The sequence below is a fragment of the Micrasema longulum genome, unplaced genomic scaffold (assembly GCF_059751315.1).
Source record: "Micrasema longulum isolate JH-2025_06_02 unplaced genomic scaffold, ASM5975131v1 h1tg000116l, whole genome shotgun sequence".
NCBI classification, from domain to species: domain Eukaryota; kingdom Metazoa; phylum Arthropoda; class Insecta; order Trichoptera; family Brachycentridae; genus Micrasema; species Micrasema longulum.
Window position 1 is genome coordinate 264,520 of NW_028277322.1, and position 20,442 is coordinate 284,961.

A 20,442-nucleotide genomic window follows, 5' to 3' on the forward strand; every position below is an offset into this window, starting at 1 on the left:
TGAGTCAAGCGTCTTGACCACTACACAAGGAGAGCCAGACTCTTCTTTGGCAAGTTCAACCCTAAGTGTTCCATTTTTTTTTACTGTGTATTTTTTTATGCTAATAAATGTTTGAAAAAATATATATTTACATTATGTAGCTTAAATAAACACATTTGAATGTTTTATATTTCATTTTTACCAACAATATTCGTTTTTTATGGATCCCAATCAGATTATTTCCTTATAATTTCTACCCAATAATATCTTTTTACTGGAGTTTTCGTAAGACTAAAATTATACTAACTGACACTCAATACATTCCTGAATATAGTGCAAGAGGGGAATAGTTTTATTATCTCGTGTATTTACATACAAAATACGCGAGATAATACGGCCGCGAGAGCGTTTGGAATACCAGCCCAGTGCCTCGATTATGAACGCTATCGTCATATTTACATATCTTAACTTCTGTACCATCTGTATCTTCCTCGCTATGTTCTACCTACTTGTCATATCCACATCATATGATCGAAACAAGCCAATGGAATGACCGCAAACAATTAAGTCCGCGTTCCTTACGTCATTAACATTTAAAATAGTTTTTATTTAAATTTTAAATTGGCCTGTGTGATAAAAAGTACTCACTTCAAAGCGACTATAAACTCCAATAAATCCCAATTCGAGCAATAAATCCTCGCTTGAACATGAGTTTTATATGACTTTTGGAAATTACTTAGACGGTACGCTTAACGATCGTCCGTATTTATCTACCGAGTGACAAAAAAAGCCGGCTCCTTTAACGTATCCATACTTACACTCAGAAAGATAGTAAAACAGATGTAAAAAATGTAATAACTAAATTTATTTTTTACAGTGGCAACTTTCTAACGCCTAGATACTCTTTTATGTTAATAAAGTAGAATCTAGCGGCATTAGTTTTTGCATCTAGGCGTTCGTTTTATCAAACTGACTATTATGTCTGAATTTAATTCGATTTCAAAATTGACTAATTTTCATATTTGTAATAGTCTTTTAAGAAAAAAGTGCCAATAATAAAAAATTGAAATAAATCGTAATTATAGGAAACATTGCTCGGCGGAACAAAACAAAAAAACTGACACTTTTAATGCGTAGATAAACGTATCGAGGGGTTCTGGACCCGTCGGAACAAACCGATGTACTTACATCAAAACTTAATGGTGGGAGGATCGGTAGTGTATCTTTGTAATCGGTCGGGAGAATTTCGTCTTCAACTATGACGTCATACTGAAGCTATGTCATTTTAGTGCGTAGGTATGTGTACCGTGACGTACGCTTCTCCTTGTTTCATATCGATGTATCTACCCAAAACTTGAAGGTGGGTTCGGTAGTGTATCTTAGTGATCGCTAGAGAGACTTTACCTTCATCTATACCGTCGCGGTGAAGGTATGACGTCCTAAGCTTCCCATCATAATCGCGGCCCGGGTACCCACAATATTATGATATGAACACAATGCAAGCACTGATAAAATAAAACACATTAGAAACATTTCAACCATTTTATTTATATTAAATATCTTAAAAATAAAAAATAAAAAAACATAAAAAGCAATAAATATATCGTCGCTCATTTTTACATCCAGCAAATAAAGAAAAAAGTCTCATAAATTTAAAAATAGAAGCTTTTTTACATATGGCGGTGTGTTCATATAAAACTTACATTAACACAATTTACCCTTTCATTTTCCGTGGATACATATGTTTTTAAGCATTTTGTATGTCGTCATCATCATCATTTTTACATCCGCACCCAATGGTTCATAGGGCACTACATTTCTAAACCAAATGTAGCGTAGTTCGGTCATCTGTCATATGAAGGTTAGGTGACCAGTAAGTTGCATATTTTGACTATTCTGACAGGTTTTAGCATTGACGTACATGTATACGCTTTCTAGTTCATGGTTAACCTCTTCGTTCTAATTCTTAAGACATTCTTGATACCCATCCGCGATTCCTCTTTCTTCTCTAACTCATATAACGTCCATGCGGCTCGACTGTGGGATCAATAAAAATTCCCAAATTAACCACTCTCTGGAGGATAGAGAAGATTCAGAATACCACCCCAGGGCTGCATTTAACGATCATGCACAGCTACCAATAATTGGATGATACCTGTTTTTGGTCCATGATGAATTTCATCATCATTTTATTACTTGTTTCTTTAAAAAATATGTATGTTTTATTAGATTCAAACATTTACAAATATTTTATATTTTGTAAAAAAACATGGAACCGAGAGGAGTGGTTGGAGTTGATTCTTGAGGCTCTAAGTTCGATTTCTGTTAAGAAGAATATGAAATATTTTCCATTTAAGGTAGTCCTACGCAGTAACATTTCATTATTATTGTTTGTTCTCGGACTGCCCTATGCATCACCGGGCGCGGTCGGCAAATAAAAGTGTTTTGTAATTTTCTTAATATTATTTACAAACAACTTAATTATTAATTGTAATGTAAAGGTACAAAGTGTTGATCGGTAGCGTAATAATATGAGTATTGTTCGCAATCAACGACATCTATGAGTTCGAAAAACAAGCTTTGCGATCATTTAGCCGAGACGCAAACCACTTTACAAAAATAAATGTACAGATATTTTTTGTTATTGTTTCGTTTATCAATTGTCAATGTAAGCCATTGTTTCTCCAGAAACTATAAAGTCATGAATAGAAGAGTAAGATCGTGGACCTGGAAGCAGAGTATATTGTACTAGCAAAAGGCATCTGGTCAGCACCATGCGGAGGAATTCCTGAAAGAGTACTCGGAAAGGTTCGCTTTCCACCTTATCAAACTGAGCTACACCAAGTGAGGGTTATCACTAGAGCCCTGACAGGTTACTGCAGATTTAAGAAACACCTTGCTGGGGTGAAACTTATTGAAACTTCAAAAAATAGGTTCTGCAGTGCGGATGATTAAACATCTATACTAATTATATGTGACGTTTTAAGGACCTGGGCTCAGGGGAGAAGATTTAGCAATATGAGGACACACCCTATACTCAGTAGCCCGGTTGCGAGAATGAATTTACTAGGGTCCCGTCACAACAGACATTAGCGGCGTTAAGGTAGGGCGCCAGATATAATGGGGCGCTGCAGGCGCCCCATTTTATCCACTCGCTCATCGAACGAGTCCAACTTACTCGTAAATTTCCTAAATCTAGCGACAAACTCTTTGTTGTGGCCCATGATGAGCCTATAACTTCTCCTAAAAAGAAATTTTAATTTTTCTACAGCCTTTTGGACACTACCTTTATTTCACTCAATGAAAGATTTGAAAAGCTAAATGAGTACTCGAAATCTTGGTCTTTTCTGTTCAATATAAAAAAGATTCCGGAAAAACCAGACCTTCTCAAACTCTGTGGTAATTTCCAATTGAAATTAACAGTAGATTCTAAATCCGATGTAGATGGTTGTATGTTGTGTGATGAACTCACAAGTCTGAAATTATTTTTGCCTGATCAGAATGTCGTTAATCCTGTCATTATTATGAATTTTATAAAAGATCTTAACTTACAAGAACTGTATCCAAATGTATGGATAGTGTTGCGAATATACATCACTATAACTGTAACGGTTGCTAGCGGGGAAAGGAGTTTTTCTAAACTTAAGCCGATAAAAACTTATCTACGATCGACAATATATCAATCTAGATTGACAAACTTGGCATCTTTGCAATCGAAAACGAAATTTCGGAAGACGTAAACTTAAGTATTTAAATAAAAGAGTTCGTTGATACGAAGGCTAAAAAGGGCTTTTTTTCGTATTGGTTTAAAGGGGTGGAAGATAGGGGGCGCCGTAGAAATCCCGCCCAGGGCGCTGGTAGTGCTAAAACCGGCCCTGACAACAGAGCCAGGTCAAAATGACATCAGGAGCTAAATATAACACCGACTCACTCTTTCAGAATAACAATAGAAAAATAACAAAAAATATTTTACAAATATTTAACAAATGTCGAATGGTCATTTTATCTTTCAAATTTCAATCTTGGTTTCTAAAAAGTTTGTTCGACATTGTTTTTAGATCCAATTTAACTGCGCTCTTTTTTTCTCAATTTGAAATACAATTTAATACTTGTGCCTAGATTAAGTTTCTATCTAACTTAAACTAAATTTTCATTAATTATTATGACTGTTCCTTTTCCTTGTCAGAATCGTCGCTTTTTTTACTAATTTTGTCTCCGAACTTTCCATGCGATATCGCCTCATCGTCCCCGTACTGCTGGGCGTTCTTGTTGCCTTCCTCGCTGTCACTGGCGCTGATTGACGACTCCACGGATATTTCTGTGACTGTTTCACTCTGGTCATCTTGGGAACTTCTGATCTCGTCATCTTCGTCCTTCTGTTCGTTGTTCCTCGGATCGACGTCGTTGTAATCCGAGTTCACGTCGTTGTCTTTGCCGTTAAAGTAAAGGGCTATTTCATTATCGTCGATAATGCTCAAAGGGGTGACGATCTCCGGGGCCTTTTCGTCTGAACTTGAAAATACGAACTTATCCGAAATCGGTTGGTGTCCTTTGTCAAATTTCTGCGGCGCTACAATGAAAACGGGGTTTTTGACTGACGAAGAACCGTCTTCATCTTCCTTTTCCGCGTTTTGATCTCCTCTGTTGATTCCCTTATTTCCGGTGTACTGTTCTCCTTGGGGTACGAGCTCGTATCCTTCCGGAAGTGGGATGCCCGAAGCCGCCTGATTCAAGTCGAACCCGTTCGGGAAATGTTGGATGATCGGCTGGTCCTGCGGGACTACCAGCTGGGTCTGCTGCGGTTGTTCGATCGCTTGCAAGATCGACTGCAAAAGACCTTCGGACAAGACTTGGTCGTGAGAGATGGAAGAGGCTTGCCCTGACGGACCGCTCAAGCCGTCAGCCGACTGGATTTGAAGGGTGTAAGACCCCCTTTCTCCTTGGACGGGAACGTGGTGGACTCCACTCGCGTCGAAGCTTTGACCGAGGACTTTGGTGTGTTCTAGGAAACTAAGACCTTCTTCGCTATTTTTCCACGCAGAGTCCATAAATTGCTGATAAGTTTGTTGCTCCGCATTTTGGTTCCCCTCTACGCGCTGCTGTTTACCGGAAGACTTCTGTTCATTTTCTTGCGATTTCAAAAACTGATTTAATTCTTTCGAATGAATATTTGACGCGATCAAAGTGTGAGAGGCGCTCGCCAAATCTGGTGAGTGATAATTAACGGAATCGCTTCCGGGAGCCTTTACATTGAAAGAATTTGAACTTGTTGACGATGTTTGCGAAGCGGCAACATTCGCATCTATAGCACTCAGACTTGCGACGTAACTCGAAGCTAAAGCCGACGGGTTATTCTTCTCGATACTCTTGGCAGCTTCGTACAAGGCTTTGTGGTAAGGGCAGTTTTTCAAGATAGCCGCGGCTAGACTTACCGCGTCAGTTCCGATTACTTCTTGTTGACTAGAAATAGCGTTCGAATTACTTTGCTCTATTTTCTTTCCCTCAACAGTTGTCGTGACAGAAGTCTTGATACTGGGTGCCCCGTAGGTATCGGTAAGGCTCGACGACGCTGAACCGTGGAAATTATTATCTATTGACGAAAAGTCAGCGTTATGGTTCGATACGCTGGACTGGAAAGATATTGGGTGTCTGGGTGAAGGCAAACTGTACAAGTTTGTCGGTTCGATAGCTTGGATGCTGAAAGCAGGAGCGCCCGCTTTAGCGAATGCACCTGCTAAAGTCTGTGTTTTAGCGTTGAGGAATTCCGGTACTGGCGGAGGCAAGTAAGTCGAGGACAAACCATTATGGTTATCAATGCCTAGAGAGTCTTTTTGAATGACGCTGTGTCCGATATTTTGAATGAGTCCTTGAGGAACCGGTTCCCTAAAAGCGATAGGGCTCTTGGGAGGAACTCTGAATGAGTTAACGCTTCCGGAGCCAAACGAGCCGGACGGGGTTCCGTATGATAGTGAAAGCGAGTGCGACTGTCCGTGGGATTGCCCGTGTGAGTGTCCTTGGGAGTGTCCTTTGAAGATATTAAACGGTGGCGGTGGTGGGGGAATACCGTACTTGCCTCCCGGGGGTACTCCGTATATTCCACTCGGAGGTGTCAACCCGATGGTATTTGAAGAGGACGAAAATCCTCCCAACACTCTCGGACCGGGGTATGGTCCTTTAGAAAATGATTCCGGCGGTGGCGCGCCATAACCAGTCGACACCGATCCGTGGGAGCCGAAATCTGACAGCTGCACTGTCTGCGACGAATGCGGCGAATGAGATGAACCAGATCCGAGGTCGAATCCGACGCTTTGCACAACTGCTAAAGAATCGCCTCCGCCACCCGATGACGGGACTCCGTAGCTTCCGCTCGGAACTGCGCTCAAAACTGTATTATGTCCATTTGATCCTTCGGTATAGTGAGCTTCATAAACCGTCTTAGATCCTTGTAGTCCGATGCCCCCCGATCCACTGCTCGACTGACCGATGATTGAATTCAAGTCGATTCCTTGCAGGCCTTCATTTCCGGACACGCTGGAGTATCCACCGGTGATGAAGGAACCGGAGGAGTGATCGTGACCGCCCCCAGAAATACCGACGGAGTGTCCCGAGCCGCCTTCGTGTCCCGAGTGGTCTAAGCTACCGCCGAACCCGCCCAAACCCCCCCCGAAAGAGCCGCTCAGGCCGCCTTCCGAATGCCCTCCGAAGGAGCTGCTCAGGCCGCCTTCCGAATGCCCTCCGAAGGAGAGATCCGCGTGACTCGAATGTCCTTGCGAGTGATCCGAGCTTCCTCCCGATAATCCGAGAGGAGGCCCGTACGAAATACTCGGCGCGCCATACGATCCAGAAACTCCACTAGATAAACCTGAATCTAACGATCCGATCGAGTGCAGCGATGAAATGAAGCTTCCTTCTTGGATGTTTCCTCCGTGCCCGTGATGGCCGGAAGGCGGTTTCGAAATCAGGCCGGGAATCGGCGTCCATCCATCGTACAGTATGTGCGGAGGGGTGGGCGGGGCCGGGATCCCGGGGTGAGCCGGCCTCGGGTTCGGGTCTGGTTCCGGCGGACCGTGGCGGAAGCCAGAAACAAAGGTCTGTTCGGGTCCGATAATCTGCGAGAAATGATCGTCAGGGCCCAACGGCTTCCCGGGGGGGCCGTAAGAATCCTCGGGAATAGGGAACGAAGGCTTGAGAGGGATCGGAGGACCGAAGTTTCCGATCGGAGGGCCGTAAACCGGGTGCAGCTTTTGGAAGAACAGAGGCTTCGGTGGCGGAGGACCGAACTCGCTGTTCAGCCCGTGTTCTAATGGCGGTAGTCCGTATTGTGGTTTGGGGGCGTGGAACGGCCCCTTCGGCGGTCCGTACTGCTGCTTCAACCCGCCGAACTGTATTTTTCCTCCTCCGAAGATAGGCTTCGGTCCGCCGAACTGCGGCTTCGGTCCGCCGAACTTCGGGGGTCCGTATTGGAACTTGGGCGGTCCGTAAGACAGCTTCGGCGGGCCGTGCGAGATCTTGGGCGGGCCGTATTGAGGCTTCGGCGGGCCGTAGCTGAGTTTCGGCGGTCCGTAGGATATCGGCGGCGGCGGGCCGCGGTAAGAGTTGGCCGAATGAGAGTTGTGAGAAGATTGGAAGATGGTCGTCTTCGGGGGGCCGAACACGCCCTGCGGAGGGCCGTATTGCTGATGAGGAGTGCCCCCGAACGATAGGCCGTCGTGGCCGTTTCCTATGGGCGGAGGGATGTCCGGTGGTGGCCCAGGGTACTGGACGTGGTTAGAGCTATCGTCTGGCACTCCGTAAATCGGAATCGGAAGACCTGAAATTAACGAAATATTATTGTAGCGGCGACAATATAAATATAATTTTTGTATAGTATAGATCAGAGGAGGTTCCTTAGTATGTGCATAAGTGCAGTGCACTGCCAAGTAAAAAAATGTGTAAATAAATTAGTAATTTTATTGATAGTAAAAATATGTTATAGGTAGGTACAAAGAAACAGAGATTCGTTGCAATATTATACACGTAAACATCGTAATATTCAATACCGGCGCCAAAAGATCTAGCGAAATCGATTCTAGCGGACGATTTTCTCATTTTGTCTACGCATGCGCAATCGTCCCCGTGCGTATTCTGTTTTGCACAATCTTTTACCCTGAATTTGTTTGATATATAACATATTTCCTTAAATCGTCATTTGAGCGAGACAGACAATCCTTCATACCGATGAATTGTGCGTTAGAGGGAGAAGATAATATACATATTCCGGTCATTGCCAACGCATGCGCAGATTTGAAATTCGTTTGTAATGGCACTTTGAATATGCGTAATGACATGATATTAGTACGAATTTAGTTACCTATAACGTGCGTATTATGTTGGGCGCATTTAGCGTTTCTGGTTCCGATGCGCGGGCTGTCAAACTATTGCTCATTTATCACGTCAGACCTATCATAATATTATGAAACTTAATATACAAGTTGACAAAATTTAAAGAAATGCACTGCCATTGTGGAAAAAAACTACCCAAAAGCCAGGACTTGGAGATATCATCCAGATTCTTGTCCCGGATTCCCTTTCCTGTCTTCCTAAAGGTGGTGAAGGATGATTGAAGGAAAGTAGGAGTGGAAAATTGCATTTGATTTAATGATTTAGAACAAAAAAGAGACAAAACGTATGTTCTCTGTTATTCTGAATCAAGCCTATTGGTTCTCTTTTGTACCTATTTATATGTGGTGTCAAATATCATTTTATGACAAAATCACGCACAACTGAAAGGCACGTGGCCGTCCATTCTGTCTGCCTACCCCTGCGGGGAAGTGGCGTGATGGTAGTAGTAGAATAAAGGATAGTCACCGTCGTTGGACTTCGGCGGGGGTCCGTAGGAGTCCGCTATGGGAAGCGGCGGGGGCCCCAACGGCTGCTGGGCGATATTGGAGGAAGGCGGGCCGTACGAGTCCGCGGGGATGGGCTCCCCGTAGGAGTTGGACAGAACTCCGCCGTTCAAGGGGATTTCCCTTTTTTGGGTCTCTGCTGAAATAGTGACAAACATGTGTAAGGATTACTCATCATCAAGATTACTCTTATCCGCTCCTCGTGGCGCATAGCGCACTGCATTGGTAACATTGATTTAATTGAATCTGTGCAAAAAAATACTTCGTATCTTAACATTTTTTTTGTTTTTTTTAAATTAAAATTTCATTGATAAACCCTTACGGGTTATTAACATATTACAACAGAGATGAAGAACATTTAAGAGAAGGTAATATAGAAGTCCAGGCATCTACAGGGCATATGACCTGTCAATGGCTGGTTTAAGTGGTCACTTTACACACTGTGTAACATTCACCATTCTGCCTATATTTGAACATCTATATTCCTTTAATTCTTTCATCTTTTGATGTTTGTGAAGTTAAAGAGCTGAAACCTTTATTTATGTGGGTGAGATTCATCTAATTTAATTTTTTCACCTACATACTAGACAACGCCTGAAAATATTATTTTTTCAATTTCTATACTTCTTCATGGACCAGGTAATTTATCAACAATATTTTGAGTTTGTCCAAATTTTTGTAGACAAGGACTGGATTCAACTTCCCGGGGAGCTGTTTATATTAACATATTACAACAGAGATGAAGAACATTTAAGAGAAGGTAATATAGAAGTCCAGGCATCTACAGGGCTTATGACCTGTCAATGGCTGGTTTAAGTGGCCACTTTACACACTGTGTAACATTCACCATTCTGCCTATATTTTAACATCTATATTCCTTCAATTCTTTCATGTGTTGATGTTTGTGAAGTTAAAGAGCGGAAACCTTTATTTATGCGGGTGAGATTCATCTAATTGAATTATTTCACCTACATACCAGGCAACGCCTTACGGGTTACATACATGTAACAAAATATTTTTACTTTTAAAATTCACATTCTACTGTTATAATAATATTTTTAACATATTTTGTAAACGTTGTCTGAGTCTTTTGTTTAGTTTTGTCTGGTAGTTTATTGTATAATTTCAGAACATGGTTTATTAGTCTCGATTGTCCTTTTCTCGTTTTGAAAGGTTGCATATGATATTTTTCTGATATTCTCGTATTGTGTTCATGTTTACTACAGTTTTTTTCAAGTTTTAATTCTTCGTCTACAATTACATCAGCGGCTAATTTATGAATAAATTTTAAGGATTCTAGTTTAAAGAGTTCAGTTACATTAAATTGTTTAGTCTGTTTAAAAAGTTCTCTAGTTGCTGTTAGATAGGGAAGGTCATATACTAACTTTAATATTTTATTTTGCTGTCTTTGTGGTCTGTTTATGTCATTTTGATTTTCTGTTCCCCATAGAAGTTGCATATAACATATTTTAATTTTTACATCGGCTTCATACATGAATTTTTTTTCCGTCATTCGAACAAAGTTTTTGATTTAAAAAAAAGACTCGATGAAGTCGCCACTTTGCTAATTAAATTGTTGAAATGAATTGTCCGTTTATTGTTAGTCCTAAGTATTTAACATGTTCAATTTCAGTTAGTCGTTCATTATTTATGTAAGCATCCACTTTATGACATTTTTTTCTAGATTCAAAATAGATAATTTTGCATTTTTTTTCGTTAAGTGTAAGTAAGTTTGTGTTTGTCCATTTAGTCAACATAGTTAGGTCTTCGTTTATGTCATTGTTTGTTAATACGTCTGTTTGATATTTATAGAATAGCCCAATGTCGTCGGCTCATTTAAATGTAACCCGGGCAGAACCCTTCAGTCTTCTTATCAGCGCCTAGAACATTTTGGTCTAGATGAGTTGGAATTTAGGAGACAGGTTTTAGACTGGATATATCTTTATACAATAATTAATTGTAATGTTGATTCTACATTTTGTTCGGAAAATGTTCCCCTTAATGTCCCCAGTCGGCGATTGAGATCGTACACAACATTTTATCTTTCAACCTTTAATATGGCGCACTTTCAATAATCATATGTTCTAAATGAGAGAAAGGGAGTCAAAAAAATCTGTGGGTACGTTCCTTATTTTTTGTTTTGTAGTCGATTTTAGAATTATACGATGCTCATTTTTTACGTACGCGATCAGTATTGTTTCGAACTGTCAAATGCTCTGTCGGTATTTTGATGATTGTTTAACGTATTTAGTGCTAATTACATCAAAGTTCATTATGCCGACTTGTGCCATGAAAGGATGTTCAAATAGAACTGGAAAAGGGAGAAAAAGCTTCAGTTATCACAGGTATTTATCAAATATTATACATTTTCAAATTAATACGTTTTTTGGTGGTTTTCAACATAAATGCACCACTATTTTTGTACTATCATTAGAACAATTATTAGAGCATTTGTTTCTGTGTAATTCAAATACCTTATACATTGGATTTATGTGATTTTAATCATTTTTTTCAAGCGTTTCAATCCAAATATTTCTTTAAATGTTCAAGACATGCAAACTCGACGACCTTTTACCGAGTCAACCGACTTCTAGAAATATTTTTTTCTCTTTTTATATCACTGAAAGAATCTGAAATTGTCATTTATTGCATGTAACTAAAAGAGATGACAATACATCTGCGCCAATTTTGAATGGTATTTTTAAGACCACTTTTTGGGCGGCTCTTATAATTAAGAATGCCAGGGCTGTGCATTACCTTAAAATATTACGTATTCACTTAAATGTTATTTATTAGTGTAATCATTTTATCATTAAATTTACAAGCATAATATATTAATTTAAGGTTTATTTTTTAGGATTCCCGATAGATGAAATAAGGCGAAATAAATAGATCCATAAGACAGGGCGGAACAATTGTCCCCTGAAAATAACAGTTGGGTGTGTTCCGACCACTTTCTATCCATTAATTTGGACAAAAACAAATTATTTGGTACGTGTAATAAATGGTGCCGTACCCCCCCACCCCATGTTTTCAAAAACCTAACTCGCTATGGGTAAATATACATTTATTTCATATTCATATTCTTGTTAGAAGCCAACTAGATTATAATTCTCCAATATGGTCACCTTATCAAATCACTTTCTCAGATTCTATTGAGAGAATTCAGAATAAATTTCTTAGATATATTAATTTTAATATGGGTTTTTCTACTAATCAATTAAATTATAACAAAATTTTAGACTCTTTTAAATTAACTAAATTGCAAGAACGAAGAACATCGACCGATCTTATGACTTTGTATAAAATAATAAAACCAATGTTTGATACCCCTGATCTACTGAAATTGATTTCATTCTATGTACCACCTAGATTAAGCAGAACATCTACAATATTTTATTGTCAAAATTCTCAAACATTTTGATATATTTAGTTTATCTCTGCCTAACTTAAAAAATAAAGTGACCAACATATTTTTATCAAAAAGAGCAAATCATCTTCAGAAGATTGGGTTGGAATAGTCATAATTTGATTGATTAATGTATTTTGTTATTGTATAATTTCTTTAAAATATGTATTTTTTAATATGTTTATTTCTAAGCACTCTTTATACCACATATATGTAAATGGCAGAAATGCCGTATATAAATAAATAAATAAATAAAGTCGGAAAAATCAGTGTACGTGCATGAGAAGATGTATGAATGTAGAGGGAGCGAGATCTACATGCAAAGACAGAGTGATATGTGGTTCTATCCTCTCTGCCTACCTCTTCGGTAAAACGGCGTGATTTCTCCAAATTACCAAATCAAAAGTGGTATCTTCACTCTATCCAAAGATACAAGTTTAAATAAAAAAAATAATAGAGATTACTGTTTTCAGTTTTCAAATCAAACAACGAATCCGGAAAACATTTTGGAATTGGAGACCCCGTTTAACCAGTTTTTAAAGATGCAAGTTACAACCTGCCGTCAGAGTAAGCCAATATTTTAACAAATTGGTTAATTTTCAAACTCAATAAATTTGCTTTATTATCCATACAATATTAACATCAATCCTTGAATTCGTCTGCCCGCCAACGGGTTTGCATTACCTGTTTCCGACGCTTCGGCGACTAGGTCCTCGGCGCTCTTGATGTCAATCAAACCAGGGGGGCCGTCCTCGGAACTCTTCTCCGACGCTTTGTTCATGACTCCCGCCGCGGGACTCCACACTAACGCCGCCAATAGGAAGCTGGTTAAAATCAACCAACTAGATTTGTCCATCTGAAAAAGTATAATTAACAATAAATTAAGGGTCGCATATTTTATTTATATTTATTTATTTATTAGACTTTTTGTACAAAATGTTATTTGTATATTGGCGGGCTTATTGCCCGGCAATTTCTTCCAACCAACCAATAAAATAAAAGTTTTATTTTTATAATTCACGTTACAGAACATATTCAATAGAAATTAAAGATTAAAAAGCTAAAGAAATATAAAAATATAAATAAATTTGTTTGTTTATAAATTACCTTAACTCAAAACTATTACTTAATGGGAAAAAGGAAAAAAGAGGAAAGAGGAAAGAGGGTAGAGGAAAGAGGAAAGAGGAAAGAGGAAAGAGGAAAGAGGAAAGAGGAAAGAGGAAAGAGGAAAGAGGAAAGAGGAAAGAGGAAAGAGGAAAGAGGAAAGAGGAAAGAGGAAAGAGGAAAGGAGGAGAGATTAAGCAAGTAAAGAAAATATATTACATATTAAATAAATACATATAAGTTAATACATATTAAAATGTTATTTTCATGTACCAGCCTGTAAACGTCTTGCCTTTTATGTTCCCTCCTCAAAAATGTTTTCCATCTCTGTTGGAACAAATTAAGACTTTAAACTTATTTAAATGAGGTTCAGTTTCTGTTCGGGCCAAGATCTTGTTTCGGGTCGTTGCGTCACTACTAATAGTAACTCTTTATGAGGTAAAATTTTCCATTCACAAAAAGTCATAATTTATTATTTTGAAAAACAGTTTTGTAAATAGATTTCTAAAATAAAGACGCTTAGCTATGTTATTATTAAATATTATATTTGTAGCTACAATTAAAGTAGTTGCCAGAACGCAATTTTGAAAAATATAATATTGTGGAATCGCGTGTAGTAAGGTCGATTCCATGTTCTGCTAAACAGCCGGTAGCTCGATTACAAATAACTATCGACGTGTGCTAATAAGCGACGTGATAACAATTTCTCACCATGGTTGTTTATCGTGTTGTTTAGCGATCACAATGCAACATCCGTGAACACCTAATATTAAATGTCAAAATATGTACGTTTCGCGACGTATAATCCTGCTGCGCAATCACATGTTTGAATTTCACCGGTGTAAATACAGAGTGTTCATTCAACCCTGTCACATCCGAAACCACGATGATCAGTATGAGCAAGAAGACATATCGGCACATTAAAATTTTTTTTTTTGAACGAATAAAATTTAAAAAAATATAATATCAAAAAAGCAAATGGTTGCTTACTTCTGCAGGGCAGAAACGATGAGGGGGAGGGGGTAGTTTGACACTGCGCCGCGCTTCTCTCACTTCTCCCCTGCAGAAGTAAGCAACCATTTGTTTTTTTTTTTAACATTTTATTTTTTATAAATTTCTTTGTCCTAAATATTTTTTAAATATGCTAATATGTCTTCTTGCCCGTACTGATCATTGTGGTTTCGGATGTGACAGGGTTTAAAGGGCACCCTGTATAGAAAATATTCCAAAACTGCTATTTTTATTTTTTTTTATTTACAGTGAACTGTATTTATTTACGAGGAAAACAAACCGACACGAGCGTTGACTTAAAGATTACACACGCCTTAACCTATGACTGCGATAACTTAAGCATGTTTATTATTGTTCATTGTGATCGCTCAAATGCTTAGCATGTTTTTAAGCACGTCGATAGCTATTTGTGATTGAGCTACAGGCCGCTATCATACAAAAAACGGTAATAACTGCTTCCAACCAATCATTCCGAAAAATAGCGTAGATGCTCGGACTAGAGAGAGATAATTATTCTTGTGCTGAAATAGAGTCAATGTTAAATACTTCTAGTCTACAAAAACGTAGAACTAATATTGACTCCATATATATGTTCGGCATACTAAATGGTATAATCGATGTTCCGTCATTACTGGGACAAGTAAAATTCAATATTCCGACTCGTAGATTAAGAAACAATGAAGTACTGTGCATCGATCAACATATAACAAACTATGGCCTAATTCTCCAATCTCCGTCTTTGTCGTATTGTTAACTCGAGACAAGATCTGGACTTTTTTGGTTTAAGTTTACTACGATTTAAACGAGCACTAAATAAATAGTCCAGATCTTGTCTCGATGTCCCTTATGTTTGACAATGCTTCCTCTCTTTTTTTTAATGTTGTAAACTATTCTTTTATTGTAATATTTAAACCTCATAAATTGTATACATGGACAATGTCCGTAAATAAATAAATTTTAGAAAGCTGAAATTTTGAAGCTACGAGAAATCTTTGCAATGGCTAGAATATGTTTTTATGCCCCAATATTTACTTCCTTTATCATGTTCTTGAACAGTCTTCTCTTTCTTATGGAATAATTGGATGGGGAGGAGCCTATAATAATCATATCGAGTCTTTAGAAACCGTCTTTAAAAACCAATTATTAAAATTATGCTTCATAAAAATTCAGCTTTTCCCCCTGGAGTGGCGATTATAATTTTGCGTGGATATTATTTGACTGAATCGATGATCTGAGTTGAATTTTGCGGAAAAATAAAAGGTGCGTTTGCGCGACGATGGCTGGAGCGAAAAGAACAGTATGGGGCCAAACAAACTTTAGCAGACAAAAATCATACCTTTAGGAAGACAGGAAAGGGAATCAGAGACACGAATCCGGATGCTATCTCTTTTATCTTCAACTATGACGTCATTCTGAAGCTATGTCATTTTAGAGCGTAGATATGTGTACCGTGACGTACGCTTCCCCTTGAGTCATATCGATGTACCTACCCAAAACTTGAAGTTGGGGGATCGGAAGTATATCTTTATAATCGCTAGAGTGGATTTATTTTATTTTATTTTATTAGGTAATTCAACAAAGATACATACTAGAAAACATACAATTCGAAAGCATTCGTCGATACAATTTTACATGCATATATATCTTCAATTATAGAATTACACAAAATAGATTTATACATTAAGTTTCAATACATATTTTTTTTTACACAGGATATAATGCAATAAAAAAAATTGTACGTGTGTACTTATTGAATAAGATATTCCTAAGAGATTATTCGCAAAAGCTGAGAGAGTATCATGAAAAATGTCAATTTTATTGTTTCGGCAGTATATATTATTTTCCCGACACATGCGGACCATAGGTATGTGGTATGTAGCATTATTTGAAAACAACGGCAGTTTAAATATATCCCGATGTCTGAGTGTTCTCAATCCCGCATTTATTTGTATTATATTTAGGAGATTAGTATCTATTTTGTAGTTTGATATTTTATATCGAAAACAACGTGGCGTTGAGTCGTTTTAAATTATATACTGCTAGGATCAAAAAGAAACAGGCTGGGATCACATTTCACGTGGAAGTGGCAAATGCACGTGTAAGTAGCGAATGTATTACTGAAAAAGAAATTCTTTTTCTATCTGTCAGATTTTTATTTGTATTTTATTTAGGAGGTTAGTATCTACTAAACAGAGATATTGTAGTAACATCTTCGATGGTGGATGGGAGATGATTCCACAGTCGAGCCGCATGGACACTATATGAGTTAGAGAAGACAGAGGAATTGTGGATGGGTATTAAGAGAGTGCCTTGAGAATTAGAACGAAGAGGTAAACCATGAACTGATAAGCGTTGAAATTTTCACGCAGGTATATAGGAGAGTTAGGACTATGAAGTACATTGAACAGAAGTGAGAGGGCGATGATAAGCGTCTAAATTTTATCGTGGGTTTTATTTTATTTATTTATTTTATTTTATTAACATAAACGGCAAATCTGCCTTTTACATTACTATATTTGGCTTAATATTTTTTTTCTTTTTTTCAAAAACATGAATATTAAAAACAAAATTTATAAATAAAAAAATAAAAAATTATACAAGATTTATATTTTAAAAAATAACCTAAAAATTATACAGCATATTCAGTAGAAAGTTTAAATAATAAAACATTCTACAGTAATACAACAAGAAAATCATAAGTACTGTTTCACACAGCTAGGCAAAGTGAACAAAAAATTGTATATGAAATGCATGAATAAATAAATATAATTTCCATTCACCATCTTTGAAAAAGTTCAAAAAGTTTGTTCTATAGGAACAATACCCTACACTAAATATATCAGATACGTGGAAATAACTATTGCCGAGTTCATGAAGTCTATTTAATACTGCATTACAAGTATACACTGTCCGTGAATTGTTGCTACAAAACGGTGGCACCTGTCTAGTCGTTCTTCCAGGCACCCTGAAGTTGATAAGAGATAACGGCAAAGATATGGCAAAGACACTTAAAATCCTTTACTGTACATTAGTGCGAAGCAACTTAGAATATGCATCACAAATATGGAATCCTATGTACAATGTGCAGATATCACGCATTGAAAATATTCAAAAAAAATTCGTAAAGTTCATGTGTTTCCGGTTGAAACTTGAGTTTAAATCTGACCAGTATATTCATATATGTAAAAAACATCACCTACTGCCTCTGCAAAAACGTCGTGAAATAGCGGATATAATTTACTTACTTAAAATTGCCTCTGGTTCAATTGACTGTCCTGAACTACTTTGCAAACTTTCTATCAATGTTCCTTCCAAAGTTTTAAGAAATAACCCTCTTCTTCACATACCTCTTGTTTCATCTAATTATAGGCAAAATTCATATTTATGGCGAACTTTTAATAATTTTAATGTAATAAATAAATCATTTAACTTAGATTTATTTAAAAATAATCTTAATAACGTGCGGCGTTTGCTTTCGAAATAACTTGTTGTATTTTTTTCTTTTCTTTTAAATTTACAATTAATTACTATTCATTTTATGTTCGAGAATCTTTTTTAACTCACTGCGATGCTACTTGTGAAAACCTGTAATTGGCTTATTTGTTATTTGTTTTGTTATATAAATATGAGATAATTATAGCTGTTGGTTATCCAAATAAATAAAATTAAAAAAAATAAAAATAACAGTTTTACCACACATTCGCCCGAGAGATCGCGTTTCGCAACAAAATTAGACTTATTTAAATAAGTTTCGGTGGTTTACTACTTAAATTATATAGTCGGCATTAAAATATACATTTTATAATTACCTTTACTTAGCCGTGAGCAATAATTACGTTCAATATTTGCTAATTTGCGCGAAAGTGTGTCAAATTATTTTGAATCACTCTCCATTATACAAAACAAAATATTAATAAGAGAAATTCATACATTCGGATAGCCGCGATGCCATGAATCTCATAAATAAATTTAACTCATTCGGAATTGAATAAATTTCTGTGGTTATAAAAATATCTCGTTACTTGTCTGCACTTATTCTCATTCCTAAATGGGGGTCAGCGCCAAAGTTCCTGACGTGACTGCGACCCGATTAGATCCATTGTGACTAGGGCTTTCAATCTCGACACGAATTCGAGTCTCGAGACTGAGATAGACTCTGAGACAGAGTCTCGAAGTTTCGAGGCTTTTCGGGACCTCGAGACTGTTATTTAAAAAAAATATTTGTTTGACAATATACATAAGAGGTAAAACAGAGCATTAAAAAATAATGATAATTACATAACAATGGAATATTAACAGTAAAAATAGTAAACAAAAATCCCACAAAGGCACGGCCTGTTCGTGGGTATACAAGAAATGTTCATGAATTTTTGCTCCTATAATTGGAGAACCATTGGAGAATAATTTAGGAGTTCCTCAAGGATCAGTTCTAGGACCAATTTTATTTATAATATATATTAACTACATCACAAATATAATAAAACACTGCAAACTACAATTATTTGCCGATGATACATTGATCTGTATAGCGGGAGAAAATTATACAGAGACTTTACAAAAATTAAACGAGGACTTAAACAGAATATCTGAGTGGCTCAAAATTAATAAACTTCAGCTTAATGTTGGAAAAACAAAATACATGGAGTTAGGAAGGAAAAAGCCAAACCTAAGGATGAATGTACTTATTGATAATGAAACCATAGAAAAAGTTAATGAAATGAAATATTTGGGGATAATACTTGATTCAAAATTGACATTAAATGCAAATTTTGAACACGTTAATAAAAAAATATTAAAAAAAATATTTTTCCTTAGTAGATTGAGAAATAAATTAAATAAAGATACTGCAGAACTAATTTACAAAACAATCATTCTTCCACATATAGATTACTGCTCAACAATATTATTTTTAGCAAACGAAGGAAATTTAAATAAACTAGAAATTTTACAAAATAAAGCGATGAGAATAGTTCTTAAGAAAAATAAATATAGCAATGTAAAAAAGATGAGAGATGAACTAAAATGGTTATCTGTAAGAAGGAGACTTAAATTTAATATGTTGATATTTATACATAATTTTTTTTACGATAAATTACCAAAATATTTTAAGGATAAAGTTGTCTTAAACAAAAATTGACATGAATATGCTACTAGACAAAAGGATAAAATAAGACTACCATTATTGAAAAGAGCTGAGTCGCAAAATTGTTTGAAGTATAAGGGTTTAAAAATGTATGATGAGATGCCTGAATGTATGAAGAATGAAAAGTGTCTGAAAGAATTTAAAAATAAATGTATAAGTTACTGTAAGGAAATGTAAATATATATAGATGATGTAAATGTACATAATAGTTTATATTAGTTTTAATATAAGCTAACTTAAGAAATAAATAAAAAAAATATAAAAAAAATAATAAAAAGACCGGTATAATAATTTTGTGTAATACAGGTGTTCTTTAAACCCAGTCACATCCAAAACCACGATGATCAGTATGAGCAAGAAGACTTTTTTTTTCTAAAAAATTTTATAATTAATAAATTTCATAAAAATACGTGTTTTCGTAAAATTCTAAACATATCTACTTTTACACATCTAGTAAATGTTAACACTGTAACTCTCCAAAACAAGAGACTAACTCTTGCGCTTGGAGAGTGACTTACACTGTTTTAGTTGTTTATTTATAAGAGTTTATATAATTTTAAATACGAGTACATGAAAATGAAAAATAAAAATAAAGACAGAGGATATATAAAGAAAAAAACATAAAACAATAAAACATTCATACTAATTAAAATTTAATGTTGTTTTTACACGTGTTCAAAAAATATCTTCAGATTAACTTTAAATTTATTTATTGATTTATTATATTGGCCCATTAAAATAAATTTTTGAACGAATAAATTTTTTTTTAAATATTAAAAAAAAAACAAATGGTTGCTAATTTCTGCTGGGGAGAAACGAAGAGGGAGGAGAGGCGAGTCTAACACAACGTTTACCGCGCGGCGCGCCCCCCTCGCTTCTCCCCTGCAGAAGTAAGCAACCATTGGTTCTTT

At 36.6% G+C, this 20,442-nt stretch overlaps 1 protein-coding gene across 2 annotated transcripts in view; it reads right to left on the reverse strand.

Annotated features, from left to right (window-relative positions):
• Positions 1-3,464: 3,464 nt before the first annotated feature.
• LOC148284485 (uncharacterized) overlaps positions 3,465-20,442 on the reverse strand; it is a 34,565-nt gene continuing 17,587 nt past the window's right edge. The window contains exons 2-4 of one of the 2 annotated variants that reach the window (XM_088239517.1): positions 12,958-13,129; positions 8,827-9,000; positions 3,465-7,789 (exon numbers count right to left, since the gene is read on the reverse strand). In XM_088239517.1, the coding sequence (XP_088095643.1) occupies positions 4,140-7,789; positions 8,827-9,000; positions 12,958-13,129 (3,996 nt within the window). In that variant the 3' untranslated portion in view covers positions 3,465-4,139. Of the gene's footprint in view, positions 7,790-8,826; positions 9,004-12,957; positions 13,130-20,442 lie in introns of both variants that reach the window. The other variant, XM_088239507.1, reaches the window with a different exon arrangement.